General features: G+C 38.9%; 1 protein-coding gene across 1 annotated transcript in view; it reads right to left on the bottom strand.

Annotated features, from left to right (window-relative positions):
- The window catches only part of LOC109042145 (zinc finger SWIM domain-containing protein 5), a 186,850-nt gene that overhangs the window by 6,637 nt on the left and 156,133 nt on the right, over nucleotides 1-24,080 (bottom strand). Inside the window, exons 3-18 of the mRNA XM_019058723.2 lie at nucleotides 22,681-22,808; nucleotides 11,168-11,311; nucleotides 10,351-10,499; nucleotides 9,873-10,023; nucleotides 9,322-9,458; nucleotides 8,297-8,475; nucleotides 7,718-7,857; nucleotides 6,958-7,267; nucleotides 5,747-6,255; nucleotides 4,839-5,011; nucleotides 4,118-4,362; nucleotides 3,554-3,708; nucleotides 2,297-2,460; nucleotides 1,687-1,834; nucleotides 1,174-1,292; nucleotides 223-441 (exon numbers count right to left, since the gene is read on the bottom strand). Of these exons, the coding sequence (XP_018914268.2) occupies nucleotides 223-441; nucleotides 1,174-1,292; nucleotides 1,687-1,834; nucleotides 2,297-2,460; nucleotides 3,554-3,708; nucleotides 4,118-4,362; nucleotides 4,839-5,011; nucleotides 5,747-6,255; nucleotides 6,958-7,267; nucleotides 7,718-7,857; nucleotides 8,297-8,475; nucleotides 9,322-9,458; nucleotides 9,873-10,023; nucleotides 10,351-10,499; nucleotides 11,168-11,311; nucleotides 22,681-22,808 (3,070 nt within the window). The remainder of the gene's footprint in view (nucleotides 1-222; nucleotides 442-1,173; nucleotides 1,293-1,686; nucleotides 1,835-2,296; nucleotides 2,461-3,553; nucleotides 3,709-4,117; nucleotides 4,363-4,838; nucleotides 5,012-5,746; nucleotides 6,256-6,957; nucleotides 7,268-7,717; nucleotides 7,858-8,296; nucleotides 8,476-9,321; nucleotides 9,459-9,872; nucleotides 10,024-10,350; nucleotides 10,500-11,167; nucleotides 11,312-22,680; nucleotides 22,809-24,080) is intronic.

Raw genomic sequence — 24,080 nt, 5'->3', positions numbered from 1 at the left:
AGATTTTACACTTAATTTTTCGCTGAAAATGAGAAATAACGGCATAGAAGCACATTTAATATTTACATTTCTTTTTTTGAACTCTCTTTTTAAAATCCCAAATAAAATTAAAGGAATGAAGGAAAAATTCTTATTTCAATACGGCAAATTGAAATTTTTACTTTGCAATCAGTGACAGTTAGTTTTATAAAGAGGGTACTAAAATGCACTGATAAAACTTACCTGATTATATGCTAGATGAACATTTTTCATGGCAAGCATGGCCAGCTTATAAGCACGGGTAGGGTAGTTACGGTGTTCCATATATCTGGCGATGGTGAACAACTGAGATGATGTCATGATATGTGATGCAGCATCTGTTACAATTTGATAGGCAGTTTCGAAAGACAGCGCTTCGCTTTCACAAAGGGTAAGCGCATTTAATGCACAATTCGGTGGGTCCTGCGAAAAGAAGTAAAATGAAAACAATAAGTTTCAAAATAAGTATTTTTGACATTACAATAAAACTGAGGGTTAAAAGAATGAGTGAATAGCAAATTAAAATTACCTTTTGATAGAATTTTTGTCTTAGGATGCAATCCGTCAAGGAGAGGAAATTTTAAAACTTTTAGCGATTCAATTTTGCAAAATGTGAGGAGAAGGGACGGTAAAAAAGAAGGTACATGCAAGCTTTGAAAAAATTGCTCCATCTTTTATAAAAGCGTAACGCTGATAGAGGAGCAGAGGATATGCGATCATCGCTTGATTGACGAAATTGGTCTGGGCTAGGGCTGATTAGATGAGAATAAAATTCAGATGATTGAAAAATGGAAGACCAAAAGTACCAAGTGAAAAGCGCCTGTTTTCAGAAATATTTGAATGATGCAAGCTCTTTTTAAAACCGATGTTATTTAATTGATCGTTTTCCAAAATTTCCTGGAAAGTTTGGCCTTCTAGGTATCATTTTTCCCACAGCATCCTAAACTTCATCTGAAATTATCAGCAGGTCCTTAGAATTCTAGCAGGACTAAACTTACTAGACCAACCTCCATGATTGTTGATCTAGATTTTCATTTAAGTTATCTGAAGGCTTCTCTTTGCTTGGCTGCAGTAATTCAGAGAATTTACGCCTGGTAGGAGCTAAATATTTAGGCAAAAAGAAGGAATTACTCATGAACAAAGCAATAAAATTACCTTAGTGGCACATTGTAAGGCTAGCTGACGAGCACACCCAGACAGTTCCTCCTGCTGAGTGTATGAGAGATTCAAACGCATCATCGTACTATTAGACATAATTGTAGTTGCAACTGGTCCTGAAATTAAAAAAACAATTGAATTTGTTACATTTCCATTCATGGGGGATTTTTTGCGGGTATTTTTATATTTTTTTTTGGTGTAAAATTTGCTTCCTGTGGTATGACGGAAGAAATAGAGCTTGGAGTAGATCATTGATGTTTGACTTCATTATCTAATAGCTCTTGTCATTGATAGTGTGGCTGCAATTTTTAGAGTCAAAAGTACTACAGAAACTAACCAATTTTCTTTTCCCATTCTCATTTCTTAAACTTTATTCATGGTCAGATGCAGAAATTTGTGCTCTACTGAGAGCTCAAGCCAGGTAGCAGAGATAGCTTTTAAGAAAAAGAGAAAAAATGTAATCTTACATCAAAAGAACAGAAATAAAATAACACAAAAAATCAAAATTACCTGTGGCTTCAGTGGGTGTGAAAAGTTGATACCAGTTTTGCATGATGGAAATAAGGGCGTCCACGCCCACTTCTGTGGCACAAGTGACGAGCCATCGAACCATTTCTCGTCTCCGCCAATTTAATGATGACAGTGTCATCCGCATAACCTACAAACAAAGTAATTCAACATTAGAAAAGTTTTCAGTTTTCTTCGAGTTCATAGAAAGATCTGATTAAGTTCCAAAGTTCACTTTCCCTCACTTAAGGCTGCCAAAGGCTCCATTTCATGCTGGGTCTCAAGTGTCGACTCCCAGTTGACAGAATTGCTTTACTGGTTGCACTTAAGTATTTAAAGCAAGTGCAAAAAACATTAAGTGTTTGAAACAGAGACACATTCATTAAATTCAAAATTCTGGGGGAGAGAACGTCTGTTTCAAAAGTTTTTGAGGTTAAACATGTGAACAATGTCAATTGCAACCAAGTAAAATTTTAAATGCACCTGGTTTTCTGAACAAGTATTGTTTTCAAAGAATAAACCTTTCATGCACTAGTACAAAAATGAATAATCCATAAAAATATTAGGTATCCAAAATGAATACAGATTCAATTTCGCAGATAATGTGACAAACCTGTAATCCTAGTTCAAAAGCTACTGAGAGTAGGGTGGGATGCCTCGGCCCTGTTTCAGGCGTTGCGAAGCGAAATGCATCCTGAGCTAACTTGAATAAGTGAGAAGAGCTATGTATGTGTCTTTGAGCAGATTCTAAAACTGTGCGTAGTCTCATGACTTCACCTGCAAAGTGGATGAATTAAAATTAAAATACTGGAATAAGTTACACGAAATAAAATATAAAGCTTCATAAAGTGAAAAACACCAGTAGATAAATGTAAGAATGGAAAATTTGCAAGGGTCTGAAATTTGATGAATTTCCTGTTTAAGTGGAATCCTCTGAGTGAACTGAACACGAAGATACCCTTGATTCATAAATTGAGCAATTATTAGAGGAGATATGACAAAATAACCGATTCTGCTAAAATACATGTGTTAAAATGGGAAATGCCGCCAGATGACGTCACAAGGCGGCACATTTTCTCACTTTTAAATCAATTTTTCTCCAATTTCCCAAGTCAGAAAAAAATTATGAAAAATATTGCGAACGCAGCTCATTAGACACTTTCAGATGAAGCAATAAAAAAATTGCGTGCAAATTCTCCATTCATTCTTTGCTTGGAATGTATGATGCTGAATTCACGCGCTGCAAATGAGAGCTTCAAATGGGATCATCTTGACCTCAAGTTGCACAATGGGCCAATGAGAGGACTAGGGGAAACATCAGTGCTTCCATTGTCAGCTCACATTTGAGGTGTTTGAACTCCGCATAAGCATTTTAAAATTATGCTACATGGAAATAGAAGACACTTTGAGAAAAGTAATGTTAAATCAGATTTTTTTAGATTCTTCTGAGATTTAAGTATTTTGTGGTCAAGGATCAAACTGGGAACTTTCCTGAAACCACTTAGTTTCTTCTGTTTCTTCTATGAAATTTTGAAAAGGAACACACAAACACAGTGCAAACAAATAAATTAATCACTTTTTGAAGAACAGTCGGGAATGTCTCTGGGAATTTTCTCATTTGAGATTTAGGTTTCCTGGTATTGCACTCTCCCAGAAAACTTCACTAAGTTAGCGTTGAGTGTCATATAGTTTTAAAAAATGAGTGTCAGTAACTCGCCAACAGAGAATTCAATAAAATCCAAAATATTGATTACATACTACTTATGTCCAAAACTCTGTCAAATATATATTATCGTGTAATATAAATTTTAACTTCCTTCACTTCGGAACGTAACAAAAATTATTCAATATGCCTTTTAGACACACATACCTTTAGCAGCACTAAGCATGGTCGATGCAAGAGCGCACTGCTGTGTTTCGATGTGTCCTAGGGTAAACCATCTTGGGTAACGGCTCATGACCAAGGAAGAGACATTGCCGCTCACCGGATCATCGGAGTCACCATGCTCTTCTAGGATGGGCAGTCTAAACAGAACAAACACGCATGAAAGGAGACATTCAAATATTCATCCTCAAATCACTCTTAAATTCCATGAAAGTCATAAAGGGGCAGGCTTTTATTTCCATGGACGAACAAATGAGCAACTTACCTACCCATAGAACTTTCCTTTTTGGCTAATACTCAACACCAAATTGAGCCTTTTTGACCATTTGAATCCATTCAATAACGTTAATGTATGCTAAGACTTGATATCCAAGTTTTTTCCTTTTTAAAATACTTTTTTGACGGATTTTGCCAACCTCTATTAGATAGAGGACACTTTATCGATAGAATTTTGTTCACTGGTTTTCAATGTATCTTACGTCACTGAGAAAATTTACATAATCTCATCATTTTAGTACAGAAAAGGGAAAAATAATGACAGAAACTTACCTCATAGCTCTCAATCCAACTTCATATGCTAGATCTGGGTAATAGTTCAAGAGTGCGAGAAAAAGAAATCTTGCAAAGGTGTGCATTGGAATGCTCTCGGAGTGAATTCCGATACCAAGTCCACTAGTCGGCCCCCCTTCCAGTAGTACGATTGCTTGCCGCCGTAAGACAGCTATTAAACTATTGTCAAGTTCCATTTCTTGCAGTTTAGCAATTAGACGATCTTCTTGCTTACAGGCTTTCTCCTGATTTAATAGAGAAATTGAAGAAAAATTAGGGAAAAATTGTTGCAAATGGGAAAAAAAACTTATGAAGAAGCAGGTATAAAAGCAATAAAAACATTAGGGCTGAAATGGTTGAGGCACGGGTGAAATGCTTTTTTAAAACTATTTGAATAATACTTGAAAGAATTTCGATTTTTGGTGCCACAGGGCAAAATGAAAAGAAAAAAATTATTACACATTAAAAATTAGTTCCACCACTTTCTAACGTGTCAAATGTTTCTAGTACATACGTCCAGAATACGGTTTTTAATTTTTTAAATCAGCCTTTTACCTCATATTAATGATCAAATAAATACGCAGATACGAAGAATTCTCCCTGTAATTTAAATTCTCTGTCACTACACACTTTTCCAGGAAATGCTCACAACAGAATGTAACCTATAAGCTCCATTTAAGGTAACTTCAAAAAAGACCAAATATCTACACATAATACATACTTGAGCATAAAGTCCAGGGGGCATGATACGCTGCTGACCCAAGCCGATGAGCGCCACCTCAACTGCTAGTGTTAGATATGTTTCTGAACGATCCCTAGAACCGACAACCGGAACATGGTGGTAACGAGGAGGAGTGCTGATCGCGTTCATGTTCTCTTCAACTCCAACAGGGTCTGGAAAAATTGAAACACTTAATAGAGGCCAGCAACAAAGAAACTTTTGACAAATGAAACTGTCTCCTCATAAAAATCTAAAGGCTACCCTACAAACCGTGACAAGAGCCATATTAGAAGATTAGAAGAGTCCAAAATTTCTCTGAACTAAGGAAAGCATCTCTAGAATATGAGACCTGAAATCATTGCAAATCAATATACACAACAATGCCCACCATGCAGCAATATCTTTCAATACTGCTTCGATGAAACCTCAGTCTCAGAAATATTGAAACTGAGAGGGATATTATGTGAATGTCGAAGGTAAAATTAGCAAAGACAGAGTTGGTTTTATGTAGTTTTTCAGTCCAAATATTAATTCACCCGATGTTGGCATCAGCCTTATGACTTCGTTTTTGCGAGTGTTGCCTTTTTTGTATGGCCATGATTGCCGAACTATTGCAGCAATATTTCATTTAATCAGAATATTGTTGTCAAATTCTCAGGATCTTACCGAAAAGTAATATTCTAGTAAAAATGTTTGATTCTCTCTTTGCTTATTGGTTAGATGTAGTAAAGACAGTTTAAGCTACCCAATCAATGCTGAAAGGCACTCCCACGTTATAATAATGATTTTTTTAGATGGAGTTATCAATGATGGAGAATCAAGTTTGAATTTAATGAAAAGCTGTGAATTAGGTGATATCATGGATGAGTATACATGAAATTTGACCTAAGATGGTAAAAAAGGCTTACCGAAATAAGAAGGTGAACGAGGAGCACTATCATCAGGAACTAAAGAGGCTTCCGCCAAAGTGTCAAAGAGGCAACCCACAGGGTCCAACGGGTGTCCTACCCACCCGTCAGCCGGATTCCTACTTGACTGGGGACCTGTGTAAGAGCTACTAGAACTAGAACTAGAATTGGGATTAGACGAAGATGAGGAGGAGGAATAAGAGGCAGCGCGAGTATCGTGGGAGGAACGGCTACTGCTCGGTCTCTCTGAGCGGTCAGGCCTATCGCTGCACCGAGAACCGCATAAAGAATTGCGGTGATTATCGTAGTAACCACACCTAGAGCGACAGCTGTAATTACTGACGCAAACGTAGTTGGGCCTTGCATGCAAGTCGCAGTTGGCGCAGCGAGGAGTGCAGGAGAGGTATCGGGAGTAATCCATTCCGCAGCGAGACGTGCAGGCCTGGTTACGGGAATGATTGTCGTTATAACAACGAGAGGAACAGCCCCGATGGTGGTTATCATAACACCTAGAAGAAAAAGAAATAAAAAAATAATTAATGCACTGTTCTCGCTGAATAAGTGTGCCGGCTTCATGAAAATTTTTCAAAACCAAGATCAAAAACTTAGAAAAGAGATCTAATAAGTAAAATCAAGAACCCGAAGGATCTGTCACAGATTTTCAAAAAAATTTTAAACCCTTTCAAAGATGCACAAAACAATTTTAAAGTTTTTAAAGGTTGCCTCAAAAACGAAGATTTCCTCTACCTGTGCGATGGCTCTCTAAAGGATGTTTGTATAAACCTAATTGACAAATATTTGAGGCCTTAACGGTAAAAGAAAAAATAAGACCGACCATTTCAACAGTTATTGATGAAATAATATAAGCTGAAAAATTTAAGGGTTTCCTATTAGATACTCGAGTAATTTTCAAAAATTTATGAACATCAAAGGCCTTTTCAGGACATTACAGACTCTGAAGTGGAAGTAAGGAATAGGAAGATTCCACTTACTTGTAAAATTTTTTATCTAATCCAGTTTATAAGGACTAATTTTTAAAAGGGCAACTTGCTTTCATTTTTCATAGGAGAGCGCTGATAATCACTTGTTTTTCTCAAACCACTTTTTATCTTTAAAAGGGTATTGAGATCTTACACATAGAAAAAGTTAGGCGGAAAATGATGGTTATTGACAGAAGAGGTTGAAAGAAACTAGATAATAGTGACACTGACCTAGAAGAGCAAGCTTGGTGAGGGTCATAGCTTGAGACGCATCTTGGCGAACACATTAGGTTGGATCGGTGGTCGTAACTGTAACACCGTGAGCAAGAATTAGAATGATGACTATCGTTACAGCGAGAGAGGTAAGATTGCTGACTGCTACTACTAGATTTTTGGGTTTGACTTTCATGCCACTGGCGTTGGGCGTCCAGCTGCTGCTGCTTCATGGTTCGCACAACAGAGACTGCTAATCGTAACGCTGCGGCATAGTGCCCATGAGATCGAAGCGCATCCACTCGAGCTGCGCAGGTAGGTAGAGGTTCTGCAAAAGACAAAAATAAGATAAACGTAAGTGAGTAAATTCATTCTTCCACAGCTTCGTCTCTGTGAAACTTCATTGATTAAGGTTTTTTCAGGTGATGGACCATTGAACAGGGTCTGAATTTGGAGAACTTGAAAGCCTAATGCACACAAAACACTGAAATCTGCAGGAGGAGTTAAATTGGCTTTTGGCGATGACTTTATAATTATATTATACCAACTTCCTGTGGTCGACTTGACAAAACTATTCTCCCCTTCTGTGATGTGACTCACTTACAATTCGGTAACATTAACATCTGTGGCCTTTGCAGGTACAGCACAGCATGTCTGGATTTATTCGAAGGGCAAATTGGCCTGAGTAGATTTCGATTTTTGATTAAAAGAGCCTTTAGTTACAGGGATTTATTTCAGAATTAAGTAGTTTAAAGAACAAGAAATTAGACGTTCTTACCATGCCACAATGGTTGACCTTGAGAATTAAAACTGCCAGAAATTAGGGAACTGTCAGGAACATGGCTACAATAGGAATCACTTGAGAGAATAAGCTTCAAATGCATGTTATCCCAGGACATATCAACAGCGTCCAGCGCTCTGAAATAATAATAATAAAAAAAATTGGCATATTAATTTAAAAGAACAAGAGCAAACAGCAGAGGAAATACAATGAAAAGTAAATAGACTGCTTTTTTGGGACTGGAAGACTTCAAAATCAAACCGAGAAGAATTTTAAAATCAGATTACATAGAAACCGTAATTGAACACAATACATAAAAACAAAAGTGGAAGAATCTAGAGTTATCATTACGAGAAAAACAGCGTAAAAATAATTGATATGAAACTATTGCCAGAAAATTCCAATCAGTCATTAATAGAATAAAATGAAAAAGTTTTGTGTTTCGGTTGGAAATCACCTTAATAAAAAACTCTTCCACTTCCTTAGGAGGGCAGATTTCATGGTTAATAATACAGGAGGATACCATTTAAAAATGACTTTGGTATTACTAAATCAGTTAGTAGTTGAGCAACGCACCTGTGAAAAATAGTACGAGGGATTGCAGGTGCTCTACTATGACTTGACCCATGGGACCGAGACCATGGTCTTCTGCGGTCATTACGGTGGTTATCACGAACATTCTCTCGGGGGTTATTTCCTCCTTCTTCATCAGATGAACTATCAGAGGAATGGTAACCTCCTCCTCCTCCATGGTACTGGAAAAAAAGCAAGAAATATTCATAAGAATTGAAAAAAATATAGTGAATAAAAAAACAAAGTATAGTTCGACTCACGATATTTCAACCTAAACCAATTGTTTTGATTCATCAGAAACAAGTTTTGGGAGTCTATATCAATACTTCAAAATTGTTCACAGTACATAATCCCTTTAAAAACGTAGGTAGGTATAAAATTAAATTTTACCATTATATTTGACAGACTCATGTATTTTTTTCACTATATCTAGAATATTTGTAGGTATATTAAATTAATATTGCCACTGGGAGTGAAAGCTACTCAAAATTAGTTTTCTTTTATTTGTAATGGCTGTTTCTACCTTAAACGATAGTCTGCCCAGCAGAGACAGAAACCAAGAGAAAAATACAAAAAAAAATGTATAAAATACCTAGATATAAAACTGGAGATACATGAATACTTGGAAGAGGAAGTGTTAATTTGTAAATTAAGTGTCATCATAGTGTTTGTAGAAGTGTCTGTAAGAATGTGAACAGCTTTCCATAACTTTCTGCCCCATGAGAGGGACTTAGAAAAAACAAATATTTCAAGAAACTTATTCCTTCTTCCATACTTCATCTTCAAAATTTTAATTATGTTATTTGTCTTATTTGGCAAAAAGAGAGATTCAGTGGTAGAATTGTATTATTTGGACCAAACGTCTATAGAAAGGAAAGTTAGGGAAAGTTACTCAGCAGAATATGAAATCAATCCTCATGGGATCAGCTAACCTTTTATGATCAAGAAAACAGCTATGAGAAACATAGACACACACAAGATTGCAAAAACAAAAGGCTGGTAATATAACATTAAAATTTATTACGTACCGAGGGAGGAGGCCTAAAGTCTGGGTCCTCTTGGGGGCAAATGTCGATTTTTGTCCACTTTTCCAACATAACCTTCCAATGTTGCTTTTCTGCTGTACTGCAGTGTGGATTCAAAACAACGCACACCCACAAAGCTCCTGAAAACGCGAGATATATTTTAAAGAGAAACAGTGAGAATTTTCTTAAACTTGAAAAACTAGCTGATGATTCATGATTGACAATTTTGAATGACTGAGATTCAGAATCTCAGCAAAGCCCTTTCCCTGCTTTTATTTGAGCGAATATTTATTGCTCCGTTGAGCTAGAGCAAACAAACAGGTGGGACCAGGAAAAAAAAACACATTTAAAAATAATTGATCAAAAAGTAACTGTGCATCAAGGAAAACATAATTCAAGAAAAAATTACTTTCTAAATAATGTATATGCTACAAGAGAACATTTGGCATTTATCTTTTTTAAATAGTATTTCCTAAAGAAATTCTCAGATACCTCCTCTTAATTTTAGACTGATGTCAGTTGAAGCTCACGGATATTTTAGTAAAAGTGCTTACCAAGTTGATCCCATAGCTGACGGCATTTGTCATTCATGGGAGTACCCTGGGATTTCCATAAAACAAGCCGAGGGTCTGATAGGAACTGTTCCGTGATTAGTGTTAGCATTCGAGCTCCATTGGAATCTCTAGCTCTCAACATTTCTCGCACCTATGACAAAGAAAATAAGAAAAATAAGGATCCAATCTAAAAAAAAATATGGATATATATCCATAAATGTATGCTTATGTATTAAAATTACTTGTTTTTTATGGGAACTGAGGGATCTGCTTACTTCAAGTATTTCCTAAGAAATATCCAGATCACTCTATACATGGTTCTTGAGAAATGAACTTAAAAATTTCACAAACTTCTACATATCATAGAAGAATAGCATGCTTTAACTGAAAAGTACTGTTCCGGAGATAATTTTTTAAAGTCACATATTGAAGTACGATTGTTGCGGGTGCTTTTTATATTTAAGTAGTCGTTACTTACCTTTGCAAATAAAGAATTGAGCTGTTTGTTGGCATTGTAGTAACTGCCTTGAGCAAGATATGACTTCACTTGTTCGCAAACTTGTTCTTCGTCTAAATGCCATGAGTGCTCGTCATCAGCACTAGCACCGGCTGTAGGATCTGGAGCGCCTGAAAAATTGATAAAAAAATTGGGAGGTTTAGTCGAGAATATAAGAGCTTAGTAATATTCACTTTAAAAAAAAAATAAAATGGAATAAAACCATAAATAAAGTAGGTATTAAGTTTAGATTTAATATTTTCATTTCATATGATGACAGCAGCAGTTTGATTGAAATTTAATCTCCTTCCTGCCATTCCTTACTTTTATGCAGAGAAAAGGCCGACATGAATAAATTTTTAGTTTTTTGTAATACCTACCTCACCCATTTTCGGTTCACAGAGGAGTCAAAATTCCTGAGAGATATTGCTAATTCAGGCGACTTTCATACAATGCATAATGATACAATATTACTTTTGGAGAGAGGTCATTCAATATTTTTGGGATAACATCACTGGCTTTGTGTTCATACTTAAACGAATGTCACAGAGAAAAGAGCGTCTTTAGTTTCATGAAAATTAGGATACCAAGGAAGTAGGTATGATACACCCAAGGCCCTTAACGGAGACCGTGTTTTTGGTTTCCCTAAAAATTTAACGCTTGGAAGTTTAGGCCCTCACCCTAAGCCCTGTCACATTCATGGATGATAGAACAATTTAGAACAAAGAACTTTCGTTACAAGTAACTATAATTTTTTGTTCCAATATACAATACGTACAGGAATTCTTAAGACAAATACCTGCTATTTGGTTGATTTCAGAACGCTGTTGAAGGATTTCATCGGCCAGTTTCTGAGCCGTGGGAAGCACTTCTGTATGATGCTCTGATATGAGATACTGAACGAATTTCTGTAGCTGCTGCCTGTCCATCTGCAGCAACGTTTCTGAAAAAAAGAGTGAAAACGAAAAATTGAAAAATCGAATTCGTTCATGAAACGGATCTTATCGCCTAATAAATAGGTATACTACCTTAGTTTATTTACGGAGTAATTTTACACGATAAGAATGGTGGAAAAATTGCATTTAACAGAGATTCCATAGTCTGGCTCATCCGAAAAAACACTCATGGACATAGGGGAACTAATGGCACATACGTTGTTTCTGAACTGAGCCAGGATTTTTAGTTCTAAAATACACAATTCGGTTCAAACAAAGCAGTCTGCTTTACCAAGAGTCGATCGCTTTCCCAGGGTTGCCATAATTTCTTTTTCTTCTTCTTCAAATTCCCTGATTTTCCCTGATTTTTCATGGCTATTTTTGCTTTTCTCTAACTCGAAAATTTTCAAATTCCCTGACCTCCAAACAAAAATTTCCATTTTTTTTAACACTGGAAAAAAAAACACATTGGATCTAGAGTCCAGACTCTTGAAAATATTGACAAGAAAAAGGACTTTATGATTCAAGCAGATTTAAGCTTAAATCAAAAGGAAATCCGCTCAAATTAAGAGGCTTGGTTCTTGATTTAAGCTTAAATCTTATTGAATCAAGAGTATTCTTTTATTTATTTATTTATAATTCATGTACATAAATGCCACACTTTGTGGCTATAATACTTGTCAACCCCCCCCCCCCCCTAAATATTACACATTAATATAATATAGGTACGTAAGAACACAGGGAAGCATTAAGAATATTACACAATTTTACAAAATAAAATAGAAAATAAAAGGTATGGTAAATTACAGTTAAATATTATTAAAAAAATCATTTAAGGAATAAAAAGCCTTGCCAACTAGTAAGGCTTTTAAGACCAGCCATGAACTCTCTTACTTCCCATTTCTGAAGAGCTTTTCTCAGGTTCAAGGGAAGGTTGTTGAACAGTCTGATGGCAGTATGAGACACAGACTGTTCAGCAACCTTCAGGCGAACAATTTCATAATTGATGAAAGGGTTTCTCATGTTCTTTATCATGTCCTTGCGAATCAGGCCGGTGTCAATGGCAAATTGTAGGCTGTCTAGAATAAAAATAGATGGAAGAGTTAAAAGTTGGTACTTTATGAGTAGTTTTTCTTGTCGATGTGTTTAAGAGCCTGGACTCTAGATCCAATGTGTTTTTTTTCCAGTGAAAAAAAATAGAATAAAATAAAAATAAAACAAATACGCTAACTCCCGCTAAACTTTGATCAAAATTTCCTTGTTTTATAGGTCACATAATGGAAAAAAGCATTTAGTAGTCGGTGATAGCCTAAGAAATGACAAGAAAACGAAAGCAGTAAGAAGATAAATTATATGTTCTAGTGATGGCAGATATGTCCGAATTTCCCTGTTGTCGCAAGTTCCCCGACTTTCCCCAAATTCCCAGTTTTCCGAAGCGCCGGCAACACAGGGTCCAGTCGGGGCAGCCGGCAGCCTGCCTTATCTAGAATCGACGGCTTTACGTGCATTTAAATGGAGGAAAAACGGTGTTGCCGGTTTACACAAATCCACCGTCAGGATACTCCCGATCGGAGCCGCGGAGAGCCCGGAGCGCGACTCAGGATTCCGGAGCCATCGCCGGAGCCCGTGTGGGAGGGACGGGAAGAGAGGAGCGGACGCAGCGCCGAGAAGAGGGGAACAGGAGAGACGGAGAAGGAGACGCGGCGGGGCGGAGGGGGGGGGGGGCAGCCGCGAGCACGGTCGCGGCGCGAGCGAATGACCTTGAAAGAGCAGCGTGAAAACGGAATCAACAGCTGATGCCCCAGCTGACGCCGCGGCGGAGTTCACCGGGACGAAGAGGAAAGTGGAAGAGAGAGGACGACCGAGGACGAGGACGACGACGTCACTTTTCCCGGTGCACGTCACGTCATTGCACTTCGCGTCGTCGCCGCCGGTGCAGCGTCGGGGGTGACCTCGGTGAAAGTAAACATGACCCGGGGGCCCGGCCGCCGACCAGGAGCTCGGAGCTTCGGGTCCCGGAAAATCTAAAGAGTGGATTCAAGTTTTCCGGGAAAGTCGGGTGCTGGGAACGGGGAAAGACTCTTCGAAGTGTGAGTGATTACCGTGTAAAACAGCAAGAGTTTCCCGGGAAAGTCAGATGCTAGGGACGGGAAAAGACTCTTCGAAGTGTGAGTGATTATCGTGTATAACAGCGAGAGGTTCCCGGGAAAGTCAAATGCTAGGGACGGGGCGACTCTTCGAAGTGTGAGTGATTACCGTGTATAACAGCGAGAGTTTCCCGGAAAAGTCAAATGCTAGGGACGGGGAGAGACTCTTCGAAGTGTGAGTGATTACTATGTGTAACAGCGAGAGTTTCCCGGGAAAGTCAAATGCTAGGGACGGGGATAGACTCTTCGAAGTGTGAGCGATCACCGTGTATAACAGCGAGTTTCCCGGGAAAGTCGAATGCTAGGGACGGGGAGAGATTCTTCAATGTGTGAGTGATTACCTACCCTGTATGAGAGTGAGAGGTTCCCGGGAAAGTGGATTTTAGCCTGGCATTCCCGGGAGCCTCCCCGGGAAAGTTCCCTCTTGCATCCTTTTTCTTGACACTACATCGTTTTTTGGCTATCAACAAGCCCGGACTCCGGAGCATGCGCAGCGTCTAGGAAAGGACGAGCTGGTCTTTGATGGTATAGGTGCATCTTGACCGTTCCTCCTATGAAAGTCGGTCATCTTTGTCATGTGGGCCGATTATTGAAATTCATAGACTGAGCTATGGACAAAGAAGACAAAAGGGGTATGGAGGGTGGAAAGGGTGGTTGCGATGGACATAGGAGGTGGGTAATAGATTAACTAACGGCAACCCACAAGAGACCCTACAGTATGGATGCATTTTGCAAAAAGGAACCACTAGCATTGCAATGTTGCTAAGATTGTGCAACTTCTTTTGTCTTGGAGGAAAACCCCGATTATCCATTAACAATTTCTATTTTACTCGCTAAAAACTGTAAATTTAGGTCAAAAATTACCATCTAAATTCCATAGTTTTTCACGATTTCCGCAATTTTATTGCAAAAGATGAAGTTGCACAATCTTAGCATCATTGCAATGCTAGTCGTTCCTTTTTTCAAAATGCAATCCAGTTAGTCCATCATATTCTCCCTTAGTCTACAGGAACCAACCATTTCAACCAATAAAATTGCTTCATACTCCCAAAGTCTTCTCTGTCTATAGCTTTGTCTATCAATTCCAACAATCAGCCCACTAAAAGGACCACACGTTTGGGCCAAAGTTCCGACGGTTTCGGATATCGAGCAAACGTCCGGAAAATTGGAACGTCGCCGTGAGTGGGAAAAGCATCCGGCGCTGCTGAGGCTGACGAAACGAAACCAGATCGAATCCTTTTCGCTGCGGCGCGGCTGTGGCGACTCGAAGAAGGCGCGGAAGGTCGATTCTCGGTTTATGAAAGAGTTAATGGTGGCAGAACAAACGGCGGCCGGATTTCAATGTAAATTGTATGCACGGTTTTCTCATTGATTGGCTTCAGCGACCGGAATAAACGGTCGGAACAGTGTGACTGGCGTCGCTCCATGCAGAGGTTGCGGCCATTGCGTGTCCGACTGCTCGAGCTCAGAGTTCCCGGAGCACCTGCCGCTTGCACCCGAGGTAATCGTAAAAGAAACCTAAGTATGGTTCGTAGAAGAAACTTTAGGGTCCAAACCTTAGTACCTATATGGCGCTTGGCGCCCGCGATTTGTGCATGATAACCGTGCTCTCGGCTCTTACAGATCAAGATCAACTGGACTGCATTTTGCAATTTGGAACTATAAATTCTGGCTCATTTGAAAAAACACTAGCTTGGTTGCATAGGGAAACTAATGGCACATACGTTGTTTTTAAACCGGGCCAGAATTTATAGTTCCTAATTGCAAAATGTAGTCCAACTCCTTGTGCGTTGCGATTAATGCTAACCAAGTATTCCTACAGCTCGCAGTTTAAGCTAGAACTTTGGTTACATGAACAGAAGTACCCAACCTAATGGACTACATTTTGCAATTGGTGATAAAAATATCTGGCTCAGTTCAGAAACAACATACGTGCCATTAGTTTCGGTATACACATAAGAGCTTTTACGGATGAGCTGGAAACTCGGCATCAGGGGTGCAAAAAGTGTCACTCCGCCGAACGTTCCACGCGATCAGGGATTTTTTCTTTCCTCCATCACTTCCAAAAAATTTCCTCTATTTTCCAAATTTTTCAGAGTGATTTTTTTTCTTTTTTCTTTCGGTGCTCATCAGTTTTGAAAATTTGATCGAAATGTCCTCCGAAAAGTCGAAAAGATCGATTAATCGTAATTTTTTCGGAAATTCTTTTTCGATGCGATCCATGGATCGCGGATCGCACGATCGGGCAGATTTTGCACCCTTGTTCCGCGCTTAGGCTCATGTAACCGAACTTCCCTTTCATACTGTCAGCGAAAGTGCTTCGAGTTCGTATGGCACATGTATTAACTACAATACTCAAAACATCGGAGTGTATTTCACCCTGCAGTGTATACAGAGCTGCCATACAACCCGAATGATGCGAATACGCAGTTGAATTCGCTACATCAAAAATAGAAAAAGAGCAAAATACCACAAAAAAGAGAAAATTCCGCTCTGACTTTACGTCACTTTGTATGTTTGATAATATGTATGTAGCTGTATACGCTTCAGAGTGAAATACACTCTAGCTTTCGTTTCGGAGGTTTGCATCAGACTGCATCATGCTGTTTGGCATACATGAATAATGTTAAACACTAATTGAACAAGTATTCAATTAAGATGTCGTTAATGATAGTTAAAACCTTTGGATATCACTGCTGACCGGTTTTCCAGAGAATGCTCTCTTTTCAGCCCGACGGAGGACGGGATTAAGCCGAATAGAGATTACCGGAGATTGCGCGAGCCGCGTAATCTTTTCAACGGCTCGTGACGTCATACCCCCGAGATGTTCAGACGGCATAGAGGGACTCAATGACGCCCTTGCAATTGCAAAACAGTGCGAGGTGCACAAAAGATCAGGGCCAACACCTACAGCCGGCGAAAAAAAAGTCTTCACTCACGCTCTCAGGCAAAAGCCAGGCTGACGACGAGAAGCGTGTGTCCTGAATCATTAGAGAGAAAAAGGGTTTTACGTGGGTTTCAGCAACGGTTTACTTATGCATTCGGTTCAGTGGCGTGGCGTGAATAATCGATTATCGATATCTCGCCATTTGAAGCTATGGTAAAGAATCGATTACTAAGGTGTTCGCTGCGAACACCCTGATAATCGATTCTTTACCATACGTTTAAATGGCAAAACAATCGATACATCGCAATTCACGCCACGCCACTGATTCGGTTGTGCAACTGCAACACTGCAGCGGGAACGGGAAGACCAGTGAATCATCCCATCCTCGGATGTATCTAGTCGACATCACTCAGGTTAAGCATGTCGTCATCAGTTTTATTCATTTTAAAAAACGCTACGCCCACTAATCTGCCGTGCTAAGGAAAATCGCCGTATGAGCCTTCAGACGTTGCCAAGTTTCCTCCGTTTAAAACTGCAGTTACTGGGAAAATTGTGAACATTATTTTCTCAAATTTTCAGACGATTTGGTACGCAATTTAATCTAAAATATCTGAAAATTTCAAGGAAAAATACGCATGAATTTTGTCAAAAATACAGGTTTTTTTCTGGGGAAACTTGGCAACTCCCGAATGTTCATACGGCGTTCTTCCTCATAGTTTGTTTCACGTAAGCTGAGACTTTTTATTCGGCATTAAAATCCGTAAATGGCAACGCATCAGTCCCGAACGCGGTGACCTGACCGCTCGCCGGCCACCCTCTTTTGTTCAGCGACGAGAGGCCGGCAACCCGTCCATTGTGAGGGTAGGAACAATTTGCACCCTTCATCCCTCCTAAATGAGCCCTAGTACCCGGACCCAATTTTCTTTCTCGTTGAAAAATTAAACTTTTAGCGTGAAAATTCAGGTCCAGCGGGAAATTTTGATGAAAATGAACTAAAATTTCATCCGATTATCTTAATTTTTACCCGATATACGGCTCTATCGCGGCCAACCACAAGAGCCGTCTATCGCGGCCAACCACAAGAGCCGTATATCGGGTAAAAATTAAGATAATCGGATGGAATTTTAGTCCGTTGGCATCAGAATTTCCCGCGGGACCTGAATTTTCACGCTAAAAGTTGGCATTTTCATCGAGAAAAAAATTTGGGTCTGGGTACTTGGGCTCATTAAGGAGGAATGAAGGGTTCCCAAATCGCGGTCAACCACAAATGCCGTATATCGACGGTGAAACTACCAAACCACGTATCTCGTTTGCGGTGTTTAAAAATCTACGCTCACATTTTATTTTTTTGAATTAGACCAAATCAATATCATTCCTTGAGATTTTCACGGAATTTTCTCCGCACAAAGAGGAAAAATCACAGAAATTTTCAAGACTGGATGTTAAGTAGTTTTTCATTTAAAAAATAAAGTATGACAGGAAGTCTGCGACGTCGCAAACCGAGATACGTGGTTTGGTAGTTTCAAGAAAGAAAATTGGGTCCGGGTACTAGGGCTCAATAAGGAGGGATGAAGGGTGCAAATTGTTCCTACCCTCACAATGGACGGGTTGCCGGCCTCTCGTCGCTGAACAAAAGAGGGTGGCCGGCGAGCGGTCAGGTCACCGCGTTCGGGACTGATGCGTTGCCATTTACGGATTTTAATGCCGAATAAGAAGTCTCAGCTTACGTGAAACAGACTATAGCAAGGCAGTAATCGGCTGTCGCTTGTCTATTTTCGCTGAGCAGCGTTCAAGCAGTGACGATTTTGCAAGTTGGCAACGCTGTTTTTCTTCCATTTAAACCCATTAAAAATATCGATATAGGGCGAAGAAAGCTGCCTCACCAAAAATCAATTGTTTTCCACACATTAGGCAATTAAAGCGGCATTATTGTGGAATTAAAGCATTATTTCACAGAATCCCTAAAATGGAATGGCCGCCCTGCACAATTTAATTTTCAGCGCAGAACTAATGAGCACTATTTGTTGGAAATTTTGCTCGAATGATTTTCTCAATTATACACAGAGTATTCTACCAAACAATAATGTTCGTTTGCTACGCTTTTTTTTTTTTTTTTAAAAAAAAGGGTTCTGAAACGTCGAGATTAAGATGTGTGTTTTTTAATAATCATCACAGAATAGCGTCCCTAAAAAGAGACTCTGATGAAACAATGAGCTTGTTCAGCAATTCGTAATTCTTGCATTTTTGGAAACTAGAGAGTGCACAGAGTTCACAGGAATTTTCCCCGATTTTTTTGAGCAATATTAACCCACGAAATACGAGTCCAAAAGTCCGTATTTTGGGCTCCCATTTAAACGCGCGCCGCTTGGCCCATCTCAAAATGGCGCCCATTTTCTCCGTCCGGCGGTGGCCACACTTTTGACCCGGCGTGCCGGCGAGGTACCTCTGTATGCCTCTGCCGTGTGTGGGTCGTATAAACAAACGAAGATTGATAACACAAATGATCCAAACAACTCGAAATCTCTTAATTTTAATTGATTTAAATCCATTTTCGACTTCAACCAAGCATTTGGCAATAATATTCATCGTATTTTACAACCAGGAGCCACGGCCTATCGGCTCATTTTAAGGTGCATTCTGAAAATCAGTATTACAAGTCCAGTGTCCAAACCCAGACTTTCTTCTTTTACTTTTTTTGACCATTCTCTTTTCATTTTCGCGTCAAATCAAATGTTTTGCAGTTTCTTTGTCTTAAGTATGTGGTCCTGAATTCATTCAAGAGTTAGAAGTTCACCATTTATTTAGTATTACAGCCTTTTAACCTCTCAAGCTTTACCGATATGATCTCATGTAGTTCGAGGTTTCTTTGGCCCAAACCAAGTGATTACATATCTGATGTGTGTCTTATGGCTCTTCAAATTCGCAGTTTAGAACTAAATCAGAGACTACAATTACTTAATCCAGTTCTGCTCTCTTGTTCAATGTTTGTCATAAGTGTTTGTTCGTGTCTGTTCTTTATAAGTGACCACTGTAGTGCATATACTTATACACAGTTATGCTATCGGTACAGGTATTATTTCTTGTTTTCTACAGTCAGACTTTCTCTTAAGCGCAATAATTTACCAAAGAAATTCACCTAGTTGCGTAAATAATTTGGTGTATAGATATTCTGTTAATGTCTCCTTGCGGTGATTCAAAGTTTCTGAGATCTATCACAAGTGGATTTTGCATTTAGACGGTCACTCTTGTCTGATAAAATTACTGCTCTAGCAGTTTCAAATTTATACTTTGATCTCTGATTCATCACTAAATGACACTCATGCGGTGTCATTTATCTTTAATCAGTTCAAAGCTATTTCGACAATGAATCATCAAAGGTCCGATCGAAGAAGGAATTTTCTGGTGAGTGCTGCGGCTGAACCGACATCACAACTCAGCTTTCAAAAGCATCAACTTCTAAAAATTTATCAGGAAGTGGTAATGGTAAGTGGAAATCATGGTAGTGCTCACTTCTTTCATGAGCAAATCGTGCGCTCAAAATTTCAAAATCTACTCACCTACATGTTTATTTGAAGAGGAATACGACATGATATGCAGCAGGCTACACTTCATCTATGAATAATACGTAAATTTGTCTTGAGAGCATTCTTAGGAAACTTCCACAATTTTTAGTTTTATTCCTGAGAGAAAATTTGGAGACGACTCTGCTGGTATTCCCAGGGATTTTTCAGAAATTTTGTACTTCATAGGTATCATCAAATACTTAAGTATCAACAGATATTGTACAAGACAGAAAATTTATTTGAGGATTCATGCTAGTATGTTGTGTTTCCTGCAGAAACAAGGCTCATCATATTTCATGGAATGAAGTAATCAAAAACTACTTACTTACCTACAGCTTGGTCAGTTTCATGTCTTCCTAGAGTGAAGAAAATATTTTTTTTTCTCTCTATTTAAGAATTCAGGGTGAATCAAACCTGTCCAACAAACATTTTAATAAGTTCCCTTTGTTCAAAAACACCTAAGAATCATTTCAATGGTAAAGTTGCCAACGATTCTTGTTAAAAGTCTGAAAGTCGGCTGGTTTACTGAATTTCTCAGGTACTGATGGATGGAAGGATTTTGAAAAGACATAGAATTACATCCTCCCATAAGAATAAGTAAGGAACATGGTTAAGGTTATCTGGGGATGACATTTGTAACATTTCGTTGCATGATTTTATAATCGAGGAGAAACAGAAAGTCTGAAACTTTGTAAATCTACGTTAGTGGTTTTCTAGTTAGGCTATGACATTGATATGCTCGTTTTGTTATCAATTAATCTCCACAAAGGTAAGCATACTTACAAAAACTGTACCACAAGAGATGCGAATGTAACTTGTGATACCTAAGTGACTTTACAAATCTTACCTGTTAAACTACCAGCTGCCCGATTATTGAAACTATGTCAGCCCGACATGAAAAGACATAGCCCTATCATATCCATGCAATATATTCGAATTTGATGTCTTGTCAGGTTGCTCTAAGCCTTCAATAATCGGCCTGCTGATTAGTTGCAAAATATTTCCACTTCCAGACGAATGATCATGTCTTGGTTGATGCTTTCGATAGTAGAGTTGTGATGTCGGTTCAGCCGCAGCACTCACCAGCAAATTCCTTCTTCGATCGGACCTTTGATGATTCATTGTCGAAATAGCTTTGAACTGATTAAAGATAAATGACACCGCATGAGTGTCATTTAGTGATGAATCAGAGATCAAAGTATAAATTTGAAACTGCTAGAGCAGTAATTTTATCAGACAAGAGTGACCGTCTAAATGCAAAATCCACTTGTGATAGATCTCAGAAACTTTGAATCACTGCAAGGAGACATTAACAGAATATCTATACACCAAATTATTTACGCAACTAGGTGAATTTCTTTGGTAAATTATTGCGCTTAAGAGAAAGTCTGACTGTAGAAAACAAGAAATAATACCTGTACCGATAGCATAACTGTGTATAAGTATATGCACTACAGTGGTCACTTATAAAGAACAGACACGAACAAACACTTATGACAAACATTGAACAAGAGAGCAGAACTGGATTAAGTAATTGTAGTCTCTGATTTAGTTCTAAACTGCGAATTTGAAGAGCCATAAGACACACATCAGATATGTAATCACTTGGTTTGGGCCAAAGAAACCTCGAACTACATGAGATCATATCGGTAAAGCTTGAGAGGTTAAAAGGCTGTAATACTAAATAAATGGTGAACTTCTAACTCTTGAATGAATTCAGGACCACATACTTAAGACAAAGAAACTGCAAAACATTTGATTTGACGCGAAAATGAAAAGAGAATGGTCAAAAAAAGTAAAAGAAGAAAGTCTGGGTTTGGACACTGGACTTGTAATACTGATTTTCAGAATGCACCTTAAAATGAGCCGATAGGCCGTGGCTCCTGGTTGTAAAATACGATGAATATTATTGCCAAATGCTTGGTTGAAGTCGAAAATGGATTTAAATCAATTAAAATTAAGAGATTTCGAGTTGTTTGGATCATTTGTGTTATCAATCTTCGTTTGTTTATACGACCCACACACGGCAGAGGCATACAGAGGTACCTCGCCGGCACGCCGGGTCAAAAGTGTGGCCACCGCCGGACGGAGAAAATGGGCGCCATTTTGAGATGGGCCAAGCGGCGCGCGTTTAAATGGGAGCCCAAAATACGGACTTTTGGACTCGTATTTCGTGGGTTAATATTGCTCAAAAAAATCGGGGAAAATTCCTGTGAACTCTGTGCACTCTCTAGTTTCCAAAAATGCAAGAATTACGAATTGCTGAACAAGCTCATTTTTACTGGAATTATTTACACAGCGAAAAATGCATCCTAAAAATTTGGGAGATTCCATTATGTATAAAAATTACTGACTCGCCTCAAAAGATTTAGCGCGAGGCTACAATCGAATTTTACGTTGGAAAGTTACCAAAGAGAGCGCAGTTGAGTTACCCAATCTGCTGAAATAAACGCGTTTAAAGGGGAGCTGAGACATCGCTACATGACGTCACTACACGTCACATTTTCGCACCTTAAAAATGTTTTACTCTTTTTCTCACACGAAAAAAAAATCTGAAAAAATAAATTAAGCTCAGTTCATTAATCACGTCTGTATACAGATAAACAAAAAATTGCCGTAAATCCCACTTCTCCGCGGAGCACGAATGAAGTTCCACAGAATAATCGAGGGCAAATGAACTCATCATACTGGTATTCAGTGAAAAAATGGACATAAAGGGAAGGAGAGAGAGGGAGACTGGCATGACGAACAGGAGTGATATAAAAGAAAATGGAACTCACCTGATATAGGAACACGTAGTCTAACACTTTCGGCATTTCTGATTCTATACAAGGACAAGGCAACCACATGTTGACACCAAAAAATATCTTTTGTATCACAACTACAGGTGACAGAAGTAATTTTACACCTGAAACAGATAAAAACCAGAGGATTAGGGGCAGAGAAACAATAAAAAAGTTCTGCTGACCGCAGCTTCGTTTTTTGCTAACGCTGGCGATGAACAGGAAATAAGAACACACCTAGGAGGTAAACCTGTAAATGGCTTCAGCGTTTGAAATGACCTAATTTTCATTTAATAAACCGACGGTAATCTACAAATTAAAAACAAGGTGAAGAGGTGACACGTTTGAAGGGCATATCATCACCTTCCGGCCAAAGTATCCCAAGCGGCATACGACGTTTAAAAAAATCCGTCGCCATTTTATTTTCTTATAGAGAAATTGTTCAACGAAGCTGTACGAGAATTTCACCGAATTTTCTTGGTGCTGCCGATAGAATTCAGTGATTTTTCAAACAGATTCAACCAACAATTTCTCTGTAAAATAATAAGTAAAAAATAAGCTCTGTAAAAAATAAGCACAATGCGCTTGTGATACTGCATGTCGAATATTAGGGTGATTGATCATCATCCGTTTCTTGTAGAAAATCGAGTAATTTTTCTTCTTTTTCTTTAAATTTCGCTACACAATCCGTCATTTCTCGGATGAAAGAACGTAACTTGATTCCGCGGTTGCAGAATTGACTCAAACATTCAATTTTAGACAAAAATATACCTGAGCAATTTACGTCCAAAATTAGTCCGATTTTTGCATGATCAGAGGAAAAATCAGCGGAATTTTCAGTTCAAATTGCCAAAGATACTCCTGGCAAAAATGCAATATGCGTGGGGAAATTTAGCAACATTTAAATTTAAACACGTTCTTTCGTGAGAGGAACGACACTGAAAAAAAAAACACCGGCTGAGGGAGTCGTTCTTACGGGCTATATAGACATACCGTCCATATTTCGGGCGTGGCGCCCGGAGCAGTCGAAGCTATGGCTCCAGTACCTGGAACTTTCGGCCTCTGAGCCTGGAACGGACGGTATGTCTATATGTATAACTTTTTTTCTTACAGTGGACGAATTTTGAAATGATCAACTCCACAAAAATGAAGCAGAAGCGCAAAGGAAACGTTGCGATCAAAACCACCTCGTATGTTCTTTCAGCGTCGATTAATCCTTACTGTAAGGATTGTTTACCGCGAAGCCGCAAAACTTCGACGATGAATGAAAGTGAAAACCTACGTGAAGCATTCTCCGATTTTGACTTGTCGATGCGGCTTAAAAACAATGGCGCCTTGCGTGGTAGGAAATCGACGAGAATCAGCGAAAAACAACACTATCGGTTGCGTTCGTGACG

The sequence above is a fragment of the Bemisia tabaci genome, chromosome 5 (assembly GCF_918797505.1).
Source record: "Bemisia tabaci chromosome 5, PGI_BMITA_v3".
Taxonomy (NCBI): Eukaryota; Metazoa; Arthropoda; class Insecta; order Hemiptera; family Aleyrodidae; genus Bemisia; species Bemisia tabaci.
The sequence above is the reverse complement of the archived record's forward strand: the minus strand, read 5'-3'. Positions and strand labels throughout refer to the sequence as shown.